The 15,389-nt window shown below is 47.4% G+C and overlaps 1 protein-coding gene across 5 annotated transcripts in view; it reads right to left on the bottom strand.

Annotated features, from left to right (window-relative positions):
- pcdh7b (protocadherin 7b) overlaps positions 1 to 15,389 on the bottom strand; it is a 127,943-nt gene that overhangs the window by 11,748 nt on the left and 100,806 nt on the right. The window contains exon 3 of one of the 5 annotated variants that reach the window (XM_042070184.1): positions 14,460 to 14,561. The exons of the other annotated variants lie outside the window; for them this stretch is intronic. Within the exon in view, the coding sequence (XP_041926118.1) occupies positions 14,554 to 14,561 (8 nt within the window). The 3' untranslated portion in view covers positions 14,460 to 14,553. Of the gene's footprint in view, positions 1 to 14,459; positions 14,562 to 15,389 lie in introns of those variants that run through there. 5 annotated transcript variants of the gene reach the window in all.

The following is a 15,389-nucleotide window of genomic DNA, read 5'->3' as shown; positions in this document are numbered from 1 at the left end:
CCTACGCCTTGGACAAGTTCCAACACTGTCCCTAAGAAGCCACACCCTAGTGAGCTTAATGACTACAGACCTGTCGCTCTTACATCACATGTGATGAAGACAATGGAGCGATTGGTCTTAGGCATGCTCAGACCCCAGGTACGCCATGCACTAGACCCGTTACAGTTTGCTTACCAGGAGAAAGTGGGCGTGGACGATGCCATCACTTATCTTCTACACAGGACACATTCCCACCTGGACAAGGGGAAAAGTGCTGTGAGAATCATGTTCTTTGATTTCTCAAGTGCTTTTTAACACCATCCAGCCCCTCAGATTGGGAAACAAGCTCTTGCAGATGGGTGTGGACGCTCACCTGGTAACCTGGATTACAGATTACCTGACCGAGCGACCACAGTTCGTCAGACTGAAGAACTGTCTCTCTGACACTGTTATCTGCAGCACCGGAGCGCCACAGGGAACTGTGCTCTCTCCAGTCCTGTTCACCCTGTACACATCTGACTTCTGCTACAACACCGAGTCATGCCACATGCAGAAGTTTTCTGATGATACTGCAATTGTGGGGTGTATCAGGAATGGGCAGGAGGAGGAGTACAGGAGCCTGGTGGAGGACTTTGTGCAATGGTGCAAACTCAATCATCTTCAACTTAACACTTCAAAGACCAAGGAGATGGTGGTGGATTTCCGCAGGTCTAAGCCCACTCTGCTACCAGTCCACATTGATGGGGTCAATGTGGAGGTGGTTAGCACCTACAAGTATCTGGGTCTCCACCTGGACAATAAACTGGACTGGTCAGCCAACACTGGTGCACTCTACAAGAAAGGGCAGAGCAGGCTGTACTTCCTGAGGAGGCTGCGGTCCTTCAATGTGTGCAGTAAGCTCCTCAGGATGTTCTACCAGTCTGTTGTTGCCAGCGTCCTCTTCTATGCAGTAGTATGCTGGGGAGGAAGCACAAGGAAGAAGGATGTGGGGCGAATTGACAGGCTGGTAAGGAAAGCTGGCTCTGTAGTGGGAGCTGAACTGGAGTGCATCACTTCACTATCTGACAAAAGGACCCTGAACAAACTGATCAACATCTTGGACAATGAGTGTCACCCACTCCACAGCACAATTGTTAAGCAGAAGAGCCTGATCAGCTGGAGACTTCGCTCACTGACTTGCACAACTGACAGACTGAGAAAGTCATTTGTCCCCAGGGCCATTGAACTGTTCAATGTCTCACTTAAGGGAAGAGGAGAGATAGACTTCTCTGCATAGTCTGTCTGCCTCTTCACCCCCTCCATGTTTGGTACTGTCTGTCCACTAGCCACTTGTACCACTGTCTTTATGCCTCACTGTTTGCGTGCTATATTAGCACATTAGCACATATGCATAACCCCCCCCTCCATGCCACAGCCGAACTGTGGCCACACTTATACATTTTCTTAAATAGTTAAATATATAGATATATAGACTTTACTTTATTTCTGCATTGTTGCACTGTTGGACTTACTCATTTGCACTATCACCATGACCACTATCACCATTGCACTACCACCATGACACTCATTCACACAGAGCACCTTAGAGCACCTTACCATACCTTACTATGCACAGAGAATCACAGGCTCAGTCCCTGCCTCAGTCATTGCAAGCGCCTCTGATTGATTAATCACCACTATGTGGATACTGTTTTTAGAATTGATTTAGATTAAGTGTTAGTTAGTTTAATTTGTATTTTTGTAATTTGTATTTTAGTATATTTAGCATATTCTTTATCTTCTACTGTCCTTACTGCTTAGTTGTGTTTTTATATTATATACTTTAATTACTCTTTCTGCTGTTAAAGAATGTGTTTGTGTTGTATGTATGCTGCTGAGACCTTGAATTTCCCCTGGGGATCAATAAAGTATCTATCTATCTATCTATCTATCTATCTATCTATCTATCTAATGTGTAAAGGGCAGACTGACCAGACGTGTGGGGTGCAGTGTTGTGCTGCAGTGCTGCTGAGGTCTGCGGTCTCTGGTGGGGGCCAGTGAATGGAGATCCTTTCTCTGGCTTCTCCTCCGTGGTCAGGAAAGTCAGACCCAACAGAGACCCGCTGAGTGAGTGAGCTGCCCTGACCTCACTGCTCACTCTGTGTGTGTGTGTGTGTGTGTGTGTGTGTGTGTGTGTGTGGCTCAGGCAGACAGAAAGTGCTGAGAATACAGAATGCTCTGGCAGCAGAGAGGACAAATGTACTTCAACATGGCTGCCAACTGCAGCCTTATAGACAAGGTGATGAACACACACACAGACACAGACACACACACACACACACACACACACACACACACACACACACACACACACACACACACACACACACACACAACTGTATTTATCATAAAATCCACCCTTGCAAATAAACACAAATAGAAGACTTCACTCAGGGTTACTGATATCCAATCATACTTGGGAATCTCCCCATGTAAAACAGACACTGTGTTCAGAGAGGCTGATGTCTGAGCTGGCTCCAAAGCCTCTTTGTCCTGCTTAATCGAATCTGGGCCTGTGTCACAGGCATCCTCTTAAAAAGTCTAAAAACACACTCTAAAGATGTCATTATCTTCTCGAGACTAGGTGTGGGGGCGGTGGGTAATTCACAGGGGAATTTTCACATGTTTTAAATTCAAGATGCAAATTTGTCTGGCGAAGTTGAAAATGGACGGACAAAAAGCAGCTCTCCTCCCACAAGTGAAGGAGAAAACGTCATTTTAATTTTCCCCCCCTTGTGCTGCCTTATTTCGTTCCAAAACTCTTAATTGGCTGCACTGTCTGATCGTTAGAAGAAATTCCTTTTTTTAATTTATTTTTTTTAGATAAATTCCTGTGTGCGCGTAATATCTCAGATGAATGAAGCGCAATGTGTTGACAATGCAGAGCTTGCGTCACGAGGACTGCTTAAAATGGAGCCAAGAGAAATAACATTTATCTTGCTAACCAGCTTGTCAGAAACGCTTTGGCCTTCAAAATTAGGGAGAAAGTGAGAAGGGAGAGCTCCAACAAGGCAGAAGTGGACTGGAGACTTTGGAGGGGAAAAAAGCAGGATATAGAGTAACAATGCAAATGAACAAGACAAATGAAGATAGAATAAAATGAAAAACTTCATACACAGGCTTTAGGCTATGGAGCCTTAATACAGTCTGAATAATCCTTTTCACAAAGTAATGCAAAGCCAACACCATCTCTTTCTTACAAATGCAATTGAAGTCCCAGCTTGCAGCAGGATGATCCACCATCAAGGGTACCATCCAGCCCAGCATGTCAACCTGATCCCAATTAGCATTACCTGAGCACCATCCAGCACACCGCATGCACACACAGCAAAGCCACCAGCTCCCCAGTAAATACCCCACTCATGTTTGAGGGAACAGACTGCACCGCAGACACTAGATAACCACCCACTGGAGCTACCACAAGCTGCTAAAACCAATGCATGACTACCTACCATGCATACTACCTGCTACTGCTAGCTGGGGATGATAACGGCACTAACGTTCTGTAGTTCTACGCCTGCTAGATGTGTTAGCTTTCTGTAATAACTGTGTTAGCATTTTGATTCTGAGAGAAGGAGGGCATGTGAAGGAGGAAGAGGTGGGTGAGGAGAGTGGTGGCAGTTGGGGCTGGATGGGGGAACGGGTGGGGGTGTGGGGTTGACTGGTTCAATTCCAAGATGCCCGTCGTGCTGCTTGACCTGGTTTGCTTGAGCACTCTGGCCAGCTGCATATGTTCCTGCGCGGCTGTTAGCACCGAGGCCGCTGCCGCTACTACTGCCACTGCTGCTGCTGCTGCTTCAGTGAACCATGACAGCAGAGCGACGCTGCACAACAGCACGGACACGCACCCGACTCCCTGTTGTTTATGCTCCCCTGCATCTGAGACGGGCAGCTGGTGGAGTGCTCTGGGAGTGTGTGTGTGTGTGTGTGTGTGTGTGTATGTGTGTGTGTGTCATGTCATGTCGGAATATGTTTGCTGAAGGTGGGGGGGGGGGGCACATGATAGGTGGAGCTGAGTGCATATAGAGGTGGGGTTGACCCCCCCATCTCATAACTCTACACCTAAACACTACTACACCATCCCTCTCTTTTCGCAAGGCGTTTTGTCAGAACACGCCAGCGAAAGATTGACCAGATGGCTCCATCTCTCTCTCCCTCCTTCCCTCCCTCCCTCACTCACTCACTCTCCGTCTCCTTCAACTGTGATTCTGTAGATGAGACGTGAGGTGAGGAACAGATTGCTTTATTTATTTATTTATGAGAAAAGTAACTAAAGAAATAAACATGAATACGTGAAGAAAAAACTAATAAATAGTAAATGAAAACTAAGTAAATGAAATGTTCTTATGGAATAAATGAAATACTCAACAGATCTCCTCAGCTAAGAAGTTTGTTTCAGAGTTGGTGTAAGTCTAAGTCTATTTGAGCAGAGCGTAGTATATGGTACATCTTTTTCTCCCCCTCTCACACTCTTTAGGACTTAGCTTGACACAGGGCAAAATAATTAGTCTACAGTAGGAGTACTCCATCGCTGATTAATTGAGGGGAGATTAACTAGCATAATTTCATTCCAGTGACGATCTCACCGCCAATTACCTAATGTGACTCTCACTTCTTTTGCGCACTCTTGCTCTCATCAGTAGTCATCAGGAGGTTCCATAAATACCGAATTTGCACTCACTTCTCCAGCACCTACACACGCACAGACACACATACCCACCAGCATTCACCCACATACGCAAACACATGTGTATTATACACACACACACACACACACACACACACACACACACACACACTCACACACACATACGCACACTAGAGTAGAGGGAATCAGAGGCACCATGCTGAGCTGTCTGAACTCACAATCTGATAGCTGTCATCAAATGGAGAGGAGCAGAAATGAAGGATGTAAGGATGTAAGGCTGTAAGGATGTCGCTGCCTCCTCCCGCTAGTCTCAGGCGTGGGGGGAGGAGGGGAGGGAGTGTGGGGGTGGAGGCAGGGGGTCTGTGGATTACAGCTGCGACCCAGAGGCACTGCATTGAACAGTACCAGATCAGAACTATTTATTTATTTCACAGGGGTGTACCATGTGGTTGTGTGTGTCTGTGTGTGTGTGTGTGGAGGGGGGTTGGTAGAAATAGCTTTTTATAAAACTGTTCTATACTTACGGACAACGTGTTTAAAGATTTAAACACCTACGGGTCATCTGCCTGTGGTTACGTCAATGCTAACTTGTCCGGTGCAGTCTGAAAATGTGCTTGCCAAGACAGATGCTTTTTTAGAGTTTGCTGCATGAACCCTGTCCCCTCCACTCTCGACGGACAATTTAATCCACTGTTGTTGGCTTTTTCCTTTTTCATATCTCTCTCTCTCTCTCTCTCTCTCTCTTTCTTCATCCAAGTCTTAAGCTGGGTGCCTCCGTTTGAGCATTGAAAGAGATGTGGATTATGGATGCTGTGAGAACTGCCAATGCAATCGCCACAGAGTACATGAGATAAGTGTGTCAAAACCATGACAAAAATCATGCACAGCTCTCCCACCATCCGGGATAAAGAGAGAGAGAAGAATCAAACACAGCACAACACAGGCAAGATGCATTGGGGAAGGGGACAGACACACACACAGGCAAACAATAGATAGACGAGTGTGTAGAAAATGGTAGGGCTTTAGCTAGGTTTGTGAACCGATAGAAGAGTACGAGGTAAGAGTCATAGAGAGATGGCTTAAATTGTAAATGTGTGTGTGTGTGTGTGTGTGTGAGTGTGTATGTGTGTGTGTGTGAGTGCGTATGTTTGTGTATTTTTTCTGCCGGGTTGTTATTTCTCTAAATTCTCCGCCGGTCTTTATGGCGAGCCTCATTGCTCCAGCACCGCCTGCCTTATCGCCGGCTTCCAGACGCACTTGCACAATGGCCTATTTTACACCATTAAATGCTTGTTTGTCAAAATACAATTTCAATTAAATCCGGCCCCTGAAAAACCTGCTGGTTTTTCCAAGGCTCGGCTCCATTTGTGATGGGGGGGGAAGGGAAAGGAATGCGCCGGAAAGCGACAGAATGGAGACAGACAGAGGAGAAGAAAAGAGAGGAGAAGAAAAGAGAGGGGTCTATATAGCGATATCTGCACGTCAAATGTATACGAGCGACGACTATGTGGCTTTGAAGTAGACGACGTGTGGGGAGAATTGCAGAACCTCAACCCGAGCTAGAATTTCATTCCTGCCTTTATTTTCAAGCAGATGGCTGCATTTACACGCACAAGAAAGACAGAGTGAGAGAGAGATGATATGAAGAAAGAAAAGAAGGCCCTCAAATGCCTGTGTCCTTTCAACTGCTCATTCCTTCTCCAAGTACCGACTCTCACGTGTGGTCATTAGCCAGAAAGCAATCCTCACAGGCCAACATTCACCCATCCACCCACTCACACACAGATCAACCCCCCCCCCACACACACACATTGAAGGACAAAAATAAGACACAACATTCGTGCCAATCATCAGGCTTGTGATGGCTTCCCATCCCTGTGATATGACTGCTGCAATCACAGCTGGAGTACAAACGGCCTCCGTCCTCCCATCCCACTGCCAATCAGTCAGCCAACTAGCAGCCGTCCACACAACGGAGCAGTGCCTCCCACGCCACCATCCAGGGGCAAAGTGACAACGCATGGAACATCAATCCACCCCATTTTCGTGCGATGGTGCGTGGCCATGGGAAGGCTTGACTCGTCTACCGCCAGCCTCTCAACCGGACGGGTTGGGCCTGCGTTCACGTTAGTGACCACGGCTTAATTCCTTAGCATGCTCTGCGACTGGCGCGAGGCTAATGAAGTTGACCTCGCAAAGGACACGTTTTCGGGGGAATGGGTGTGAGAGTGGATTTGGAGGCGGTGGTAGAGGGGGTTGGGCTTTGAGAGTGTAGGTGGAGGGTCAGTGGAGTGTGTGTGTGTGTGTGTGTGTGTGTGTGTGTGTGTGTGGGTGTGTGGGAGTTGTATCGGAGGCGAAGGACTGATTCTGATTCAGGCTCCTGTCCTTTGGCGCTGAAAAAAACTGATACAAGGCTTAGGTGTGAATTATGCAGGTCCATCGTTCACCTGGATTAAGTAGCGTTGCGACGGGGGCAAAAAAAAGCTGCTTTGTCTTTGTCTTCCCCTCTCTGTCTCCACTTCTCTCTCTTTCTCTCTCTCTCTCTCTCTTTTCTTCTATCGCTCTCCCGCCCCCTTCCGTCTCGCTATCTCTCCGGCCCGACCACGGGCATAATCAAAGTCAGGTGAACTTTTGTAAGTGCCGCACTGACTGCCGGGTGACAGCAAATACCAGCGCCCTGCAATAAGACCTCCGAAAGCTGCTTTGCATAGATTTGGTCTCGCCTCTCTCACACAAAAGCTAACTATTACCACACCACCCAAAAAAAACAAAAAAAACCCTTGAGCTGACGTCATTTTGTAATTAGTAGAGGACAAAAAAAAAAAAGCCGAGGGCATCCTTGGAGACCCTAATCATCATCACACATGGCTATTTGATTCGGGTTAAAAAAAGCACCTCAGACAAAGGAGGCCCTTGTGCACGAATCAAAAAGTTCTACCTTGTGAAGTTTTCTTTTTTGAGGGGGAGGGGAGAGGAGGGGAGGGGAGAGGTATGGTGTTCTATCAAGGTAGGCCTCAAGGACACATTTTAATTAAATGGAACAAATAAGAGATGCTATTTACCAGCACAGGTATTTTTCTAAGTGATACTGGAGCAGTATAACTCAATACACATGCATTATGCGCCCTGATGAAAGAATTGAATTAATTTTGTGTGGAATGTCCCATGATCCTTTGGGACAAATGGTGTCTCAAGTAGGGACATTCTCCCCTGAGTGGACATTTCGTAAAGTGTCCCTCCCTTTAACCAACTCAAAAGCAGACGTGTGACTGATCTGCAAAATAGGTCACACTTTAATTCGAAAAATAGGTCATATAAATATATTACAGTCCTGTCTTAATTAATGTCAACGATGATTACACAATTTGAGTGTAGTGGTCACAGTTGTGGCACCACCACGCTCTTTTGAACAGGGGTTTTCCATGGTGGTGTCCCAGAAGCAGAGGCTCAGCTCCATAAGCAGGCCACACGTCAGCCCTGAACTCTGCTATCGTGTGATAGGACTGCACCCGTCTCCTGTCTCAATCAGCCCTGAACTCTGCCATCGTGTGATAGGACTGCACCCGTCTCCTGTCTCAATCAGCCCTGAACTCTGCCATCGTGTGATAGGACTGCACCCGTCTCCTTTATCAATCTCTTCAGGAGTGCAAGAGGAACAGTCACAATACACTCAGCGTTAAACTGATTGTGAATCTGTGTGTATGAGTGTGTAATTGTGTGTGTGTCCTTTAATGTGTGCGTGTGTCTGTATGCGGAACGGGTGCCATTTGTTTGTGCAGGCTAACAACACTTTTTACCCCTCTGAAAGGTTTTGCATGTAAAATGAAATTAAAAGTCAGACCCATTCTGTGTAACAGGAAAACCCTTCTACACTACATCACTTCAAGATGGGGGGAAAATCTCTCACAGACAGTGTGCACTCTTTCACTCGCTCTGCCCTTCCCTCCCTCCCTCTCTCTTTCTCTCTCTCTCTCTTTCTCTGGCCCATTAAAACCATAAGCAGGAGTGGAGCATAGAGCGGTAGAGTCGCTACCCACTTTAAACATTTATCAGGGTGCATTTTTGGTTGTCCACCGAACAAACAGGCAGAGAGTGAGCGAGAGGGCGAGAAAGGGAGTCAGAAAATCCCAGCCTCAGGCCCCTGAGTTCAGTCAGTCAGACAGACAGCCAGAGAGAGAGTGTGTGTGTGTGTGTGTGAAAGAAAGGGGTGGTGGTGGTGGTGGCCTGGGGTTGGTGAGTGAGTGAGTGAGTAAGAGAGAGAGAGAGAGAGAGAGAGAGAGAGAGAGAGAGAGAGAGAGAGAGAGAGAGAGAACGAGAGATATGGAGTGGAGGGGAAGCAGGGGAACGCTATTTAAAGCAGCAGGGGTCGATTTGTCACCCTGAGTGAGCGCTGGCCAACGAGAACATTCTTTATTCAACACGCTCATTCCTTCCCTCCCCAACCCTCTCTCTTTATTTTCGCGCCAGGGTCTCGCACCAGCTCCAAGCCCTGGGGGGTGAGGCATCGGCACTCCCAACCCCCCCCCCCCCACTGCCACCCCACCCTACCACACCTTCCCCATCTCCCTCCTCCTCGTCTCCGCCCGAACATAATTAATCAATTAGAGAAGGGGCTACCCCTCCCTCAGCCGGCAACAAAGAGAGTGACGGCGAGTGCAAAGAGCACGCGGAGGGCCCCGACGCTGGCGCTGCTCCACTGGGGCGGCCGCCTCTCCTAAACAGGTACACTGTTTCCTTCATTAACTTCCTCATTAGTGGACTTGATTAGAATAGATTGGACTCCAGATTACTGATGTAGACCTCGCGAGTGGTTTTAATTACATCAGTAGCACCAAACTCAAACTATGTAACCTTCGCCCCAGCCCACACACAGGGAGCGGGGAGTGTGTTAGGGTTCCGCACGCCGTTTACTGCTGGTGAGGTGCTATGCTAGTGTGTGGGGTGCTGTAAGGCTTTCCAATGAGGCTTCAAAACATGGTCTGTTATTGAATGTGCCTGACAGTTTAACGTACCTGTTTTCCACCATCTTCTCCTCTCTCTCTCTCTCTCTCTCTCTCTCTCTCTCTCTCTTTGTATCTCTCTCTCTCTCCGTCTTTTTCTCGCTCTCCCTCTTTCAGATTGATTTTCTTACTGTCTCTTCTCCCTGCACTGTGGTGCTTCCTCGATGCCTGCGTTGATGGCTTGTGGGAAATATTTATTCACATTGATCCGATTCGCTGATGAGTCTTTCATCAGCGTCGAGGCTCAAACATACTCGCCCCCCCCCCCCAGTATCCCACGATCGTGTCTAAATATCAATCAGCTGCAGCAGGCAGGCAGAGGGAAGAAAAGACAGGGTGTGAGGGAGGAATGGAGGAAGAGGGGGAGTAGTGCAATTCTGTGTGAGGGAGGAATGGAGGAAGAGGGGGAGTACTGCAATTCTGTGCGGGGGAGGAGGAAAAAAAAGACCGATTTCACCACAGACGCAGAAGAAAGAGAAAAGAAACAATCACATTTAACAAAAGCGAGCGATACGTTCTGTGCCTGTAATCACAGTCTTAATGAGGATGGTGCTGGAGGCATGTAAAGATGTGGGCAGTGCGCCGCTAGTGTTAAAGCCCCAGCTACATCAGACAGGTGGGAGATTCTGATAGGGAAGCAAGAGGTAGACAGTTGCAGACAGGAAATGAAATGTGGAGGGAGCGATATATCAGATAAACAAGAGCAAGCAAATAAATAAATACATAAATAAATAAATGACAAAGCCAGCAGGAAAGCAAAACAGACAGACAAGACAGACAGTGGCAGAGAGAGCTACAAAAGACAACGCTGCTCATCCACCCTGTGTGAAGATCTGTGTGTGTGTGTGTGTGTGTTTGGGGGGGGGGGGGGGGGGGGGGAGGCTTTGTTCAGCCTCAGGTCCTGCCCTAGTGTGTCATGAAAGATTCAGCACCTACAGGATTTTTTCGTCATGAAACTTTCATGACATTAGAGTCCCCACTACCCAACCCCCCCCCCCCCCCCTCCCCACCCAGCAGCATCCTCCCCATTCTCTTGCCCCGCACAATGGGGATGAAGAGGTGGGGAGAGACACCGCAGTCTAATCTGTGGCTACAGACGCCCGGCTCCTCCAGGGAGAGACACCAGAGTAACAGTGGGCGCCGTGGTGCCAGCCTGAACCGGACGATGACTCATTCTGTGTTGACGCAAGTGAGCGGCACAGGCTAACAACAACAACAACAACAACACACAAAAAAGAAAACGCAGACAAAACCGAAACCCAGAGGACGGCCTTCAAAAAAAAAAAAATCCCAACAAAACAAACAAAAACAATGGCCACAACACACACAAGCGCGAACACTCACAAAAAGTCAGCGTTCGGATTTTGGGATGTTTACAGTACTGCTTGCTCTTTCGGTCAGGTCTTAATCTCCTTGGCAATGCCTGCGCAAGCACAGCATTGCCAAAATGTCCACAAAGTTATTTTTCCTACAACGGACAAATACTGACAAGTCTAACTACAAAACTACTCGACAGAACTATAACTCAGAAGTTCACACTCACACACAATTGTGTGATGCAAGGTCGTATGTAAATTGGGCGTCCCAAATGCCCCGCCCCGAGCACCAGGCGCCTGTCACATCAGCCTAATAAATAACAGCAATTGCCCCGATCACGTCTGATGAATGCACACAAGCACATAGCTCCAGAGGCATCCTGCCCATGGCCATCAGTCTGTGACAAGAGAGAAGGGGGAGGACTGGCTTTTGTTGTAGTTTGGGGAAAGACACTATGACGCAAGATCATGCATCCTCATTAGGAATATCAACAGTGCCACAAATATGGACAGTGCCACCACTGATGTGCAGGACTACTTGCAGCAGTGTGGGGAAATGTCAACCAATAGCATGAATTTATTCAAAATCTTTTTATGTATATCATATCAGATATCAGGAATTTTGTTGTACAGAACTATGTCTGCATGCAATTCCTTGAGGTATGGATGCACCGTGCTATTCTGAGCAGAAAGGGAAATGCCATACAAGTTCATCATCTTTGAAAAGACTCGAGCACACAGGGAAGCCTATAAATTATGGTAAAACAGACCAGAGTATTTTAATACTTCAGGAGCATAAAAATCTTATAGGGTGTATATTTCCCCAAGATTCCTTTGCATGATGAGGGAGGGAGAACAAGGGCAGAACTGCAGGAGAGAAGGAACTGAGTGACAGAAAACAAGGGGGGAGAGAGAGAGAGAGGGAGAGAGAGAGACAGGGAGAGATGAACAGTAAAGTGCTTGGGAATTTAATAAGACTCTACACTGCTCAATAATATCAGTGCCAACAGGATCCGCAGGGACATAGGGAATGTGTGGATAAAAAGATGGCGTGCTCTCCCCCGACAACCTCAGGAAAGCGCTCGCAGCTCCATCGAAAAAAAAAAGAAGAAGCCATGAGCCGGGCTAGCGTGCTTGCTAGCTAACGCCCCCAAGGGCTACACTTACAAAAATAATATTAAAAATAATTCACATCACATGGCATGTCCTTGTAGATTCCTGTGCCACAAAGCTTCTTCTTTATTCTTTCCTTCCTTTCCGGGATGCGAATGCTCTGACGATGTACCGTTCCCCGGACATGCATTATTCAACTAGCGCCGTTTCAAAAATGACACGGCAAAGTTATCCCGCAACACAATGGAAAAACACTGACTTTGCGTGGCAAGTGTGTGTGTGTGTGTATGTGTGTATGTGTAGGCTTGGACAGGCTGACTGCCTCCGGGCCCCAGGAAGCTCCGCTGGCATTTGCATGCGTCTCAGGCTGGCCTGTCCAGATCGCTCCTGGCGACTGCCATGTTTGAATTCGGTGAAGGCTTGTGTCGGCCGTCCCAGGAGGGATAAAAAAGAAAAAAAAAAAACTCTCGACAGACTCACTCATGCAAGACCAAACACAACCCTCATCACCGTGAAGGGAACAGGGCCCGGTGGATACGCCCAGATCAAGGAAAAATCAACCGGCGAGAAAGGAGAGAGGGATGGATAGGGTGGGGGGGGTGATGTTTCATTTATCTTTCACCGCTCTCTGTCCATCCAGCTATCGGTGAGTGACATCTCTGATCAGAGATTTTAATGGGATGCTGAGGCTCTGTGAAGCTATGTAAACAAGAGATTTGCGGAGTCTTTGCCCTTGATACACTCAAAACGATCCCGCCAGTCTTCAGGAAAGTGACTCAAAACCTGCTCTGAATAGTCATTTGGAGAAAGAAATGGGCCCGCAGTAAACAGGAATGGTAGAAGAAGAATTGTTAAAAAAGAGGAAAAAAGGCACTAGGGAAATAAGCACTTAATTTCTTTAACGGCATCAGCATTTTTTTAAATCACATATTGTGCCTCAGTGCTGAGGAAGTTGAAGTGTGTGTGTGTATGTGTGTGTGTGTGTGTGTGTGTTTGGCTCTTTTGTGCATCTAAGTCTGAGAGAGAGAAAGAGTTCTCCCAAATTACCGGGGGACCTTGGCTAATCCAACAAGCGGCGGGAGAGAGAAGTGCATTGTGGGATGCACACATTAAAGACTCCCAGAAGCCTCGGCATTATTAAAGGGACGGTTGATAAACGACTGCACACTCTATCTGATGAACCCCCAGCGTCTCTCTCTGTGAGATGGAGGCGTGACGGTCACTAGACAGCACCCAAACTCAGCCTCACAATGAGATGACACAGGAAAAAAGATGGCCGATTGTTTCACCAGGCTACCAGCACTACCTATATAGAAACATTCAATATTCAATGATCTATCATGGGCAACATAGCTGTTATGTTAGCATAAGAGGAAACGAGAGAGTGTGCAACTATGTGCCGGTATGTGAAACTGCCATGTTTGTGTTGTGCTGGCGCTGATAAAATATTAATGAAAACCCGGTTGCTAACGATAGCTCATTAGAACAATTTTTCGCATATGGGTAATGGAGGAAACATGGAGGGGGAAAATGGAGAGCTACTTTGAGCAGAAAATGCTGACATACTGAAATCTGCTGCGTTATCGAAATGAAAAAAAAAACAATGCCCCAGAAAGTCAGGCACAGAAATAAAGAAGAAGAAGATGAAGAAGAAGTAAAAGATGTGTCGTTGTGTCTCCCTCTACACAAAATTACAGATACTCGACGGCTCTTCAACCTTTTGTCTGCCGCACTGTTTTATTTAATGTTCACATTACGTAAAGCACTCCAGTCTGGAGCCTTTAATCACTACTGGCCATCAAGAGGTCGTTGTAGACCCCCTTTTTCAAAGGAGGGGAAAATAACCCTGCTAAGCTGCAGCGTTGGTGTGTCGGCGCGGCACCAAGATGGACAACTGTAATTGCCTCCACATTCCCGTTGAGAGGCTCGCCTTTTACTCAGACGTTGTTTTTTTTTACCGATGTGAGCCTTTGCCGCTTGACGACTTTCAAATGTTAAAATTAACCACAGTTGGCAAGGGTGACTAGCGAGCTAACAGCTTCACCTCTGAGCTAGCTGCTAGCCACTAGCCTTTCTGTTGTCAGGAGTATAAGGCCTGCAGTCTTAGCTCGCCACACATCACCCCTTTACCCACCCATCCGTTCCACCAGAGCACTGCTCAGCAAAGTACAGGCCCATCACAGCAGAGAGCACTCACCTACAGTCACAGGCGCTGTTTGCATTAATATTAAAGAGGAGAGGAAATTCGGGCTCTGCATTAGCGTAGAGATTTATTGATGTGTTTGCGCCGCGGATGTGGCAGCTGCTCTCAGGTACTTATCAAGGGAAAGTCTTCCTCTCTCCTCTCCTCTCCTCTAGTCTGTTGTCTTCTCGTCCCTGTCCTTCTGAGCCCCTCTCACTCCTTCAGATACTGCTGTTCTAAGGCACCACTGCTGGGATGTTAGTTCTCATACTGAACTTAGTGTTCTGTGAGAAAATCAAAGAGAAAATCAAATCAAAAGTCCCTCCATCCAAAAAAGAAAACAAAATGGCTCACATTTATTTGTTTTTTCCTTCTCTGCTCCCTTCAGAGGGCCCTAGTCGGTCAGCCTGTGCTGTAGGATGATTGATCAGGGTGTGTCATTGGCCGTCACTTTGTCCCTGTCCCGTTTGAGGTTAATGGGCAGACTTGCCCCCATAAATATGCCACATTAGAGCCCTCCATGACCACTGGCCTGTCTTTCTCTCACACAAACACACACTACAAGGATGAATCCCCGTCATCCCCTTGCCAGGGCCACCAATGCTGATCTCACACACACACACACACACACACACACACACACACACACACACGCTGCTGTGCATGCTGTGCATAAGGATCGTTTGTCAATCCAGGCCCTCACCCTGTGAAAGGCCTCTGCCACCCTCTAATCCAATTCGCCACCCATCCAAGATGGAGCATTCATTTAGGCACGCGTGGGGGACAAGTGCGGGACCCAGAACGAGGTTTGATTCAACTCGCTTCGGCCTCATCGTTTCTTTTTTTTGTTCTTTTTTCTTGTGGCCGCGCTTTTTCTCTGAGCACGTTCCCCCACGCAAAGCGGCTTTAGCATGGCTCTCTGATCCTTATGTGGTCCGGGCTGAATATTTCCGGAAGCTTCTGTGTGGTCATTCAGTGGAACGCCCAGCAGTGGGTCATGCACTGGTTTATCCAATACCACCCGCTGCTCTATGGCTACTTTAGCAAACACATCAACCGCACTCACACACACACACCCTTTCTTCCCAACACCCCACTAGTTCACTTGCTTA

This window comes from Alosa sapidissima, chromosome 18 (assembly GCF_018492685.1).
Source record: "Alosa sapidissima isolate fAloSap1 chromosome 18, fAloSap1.pri, whole genome shotgun sequence".
Taxonomy (NCBI): domain Eukaryota; kingdom Metazoa; phylum Chordata; class Actinopteri; order Clupeiformes; family Clupeidae; genus Alosa; species Alosa sapidissima.
The sequence above is the reverse complement of the archived record's forward strand: the minus strand, read 5'-3'. Positions and strand labels throughout refer to the sequence as shown.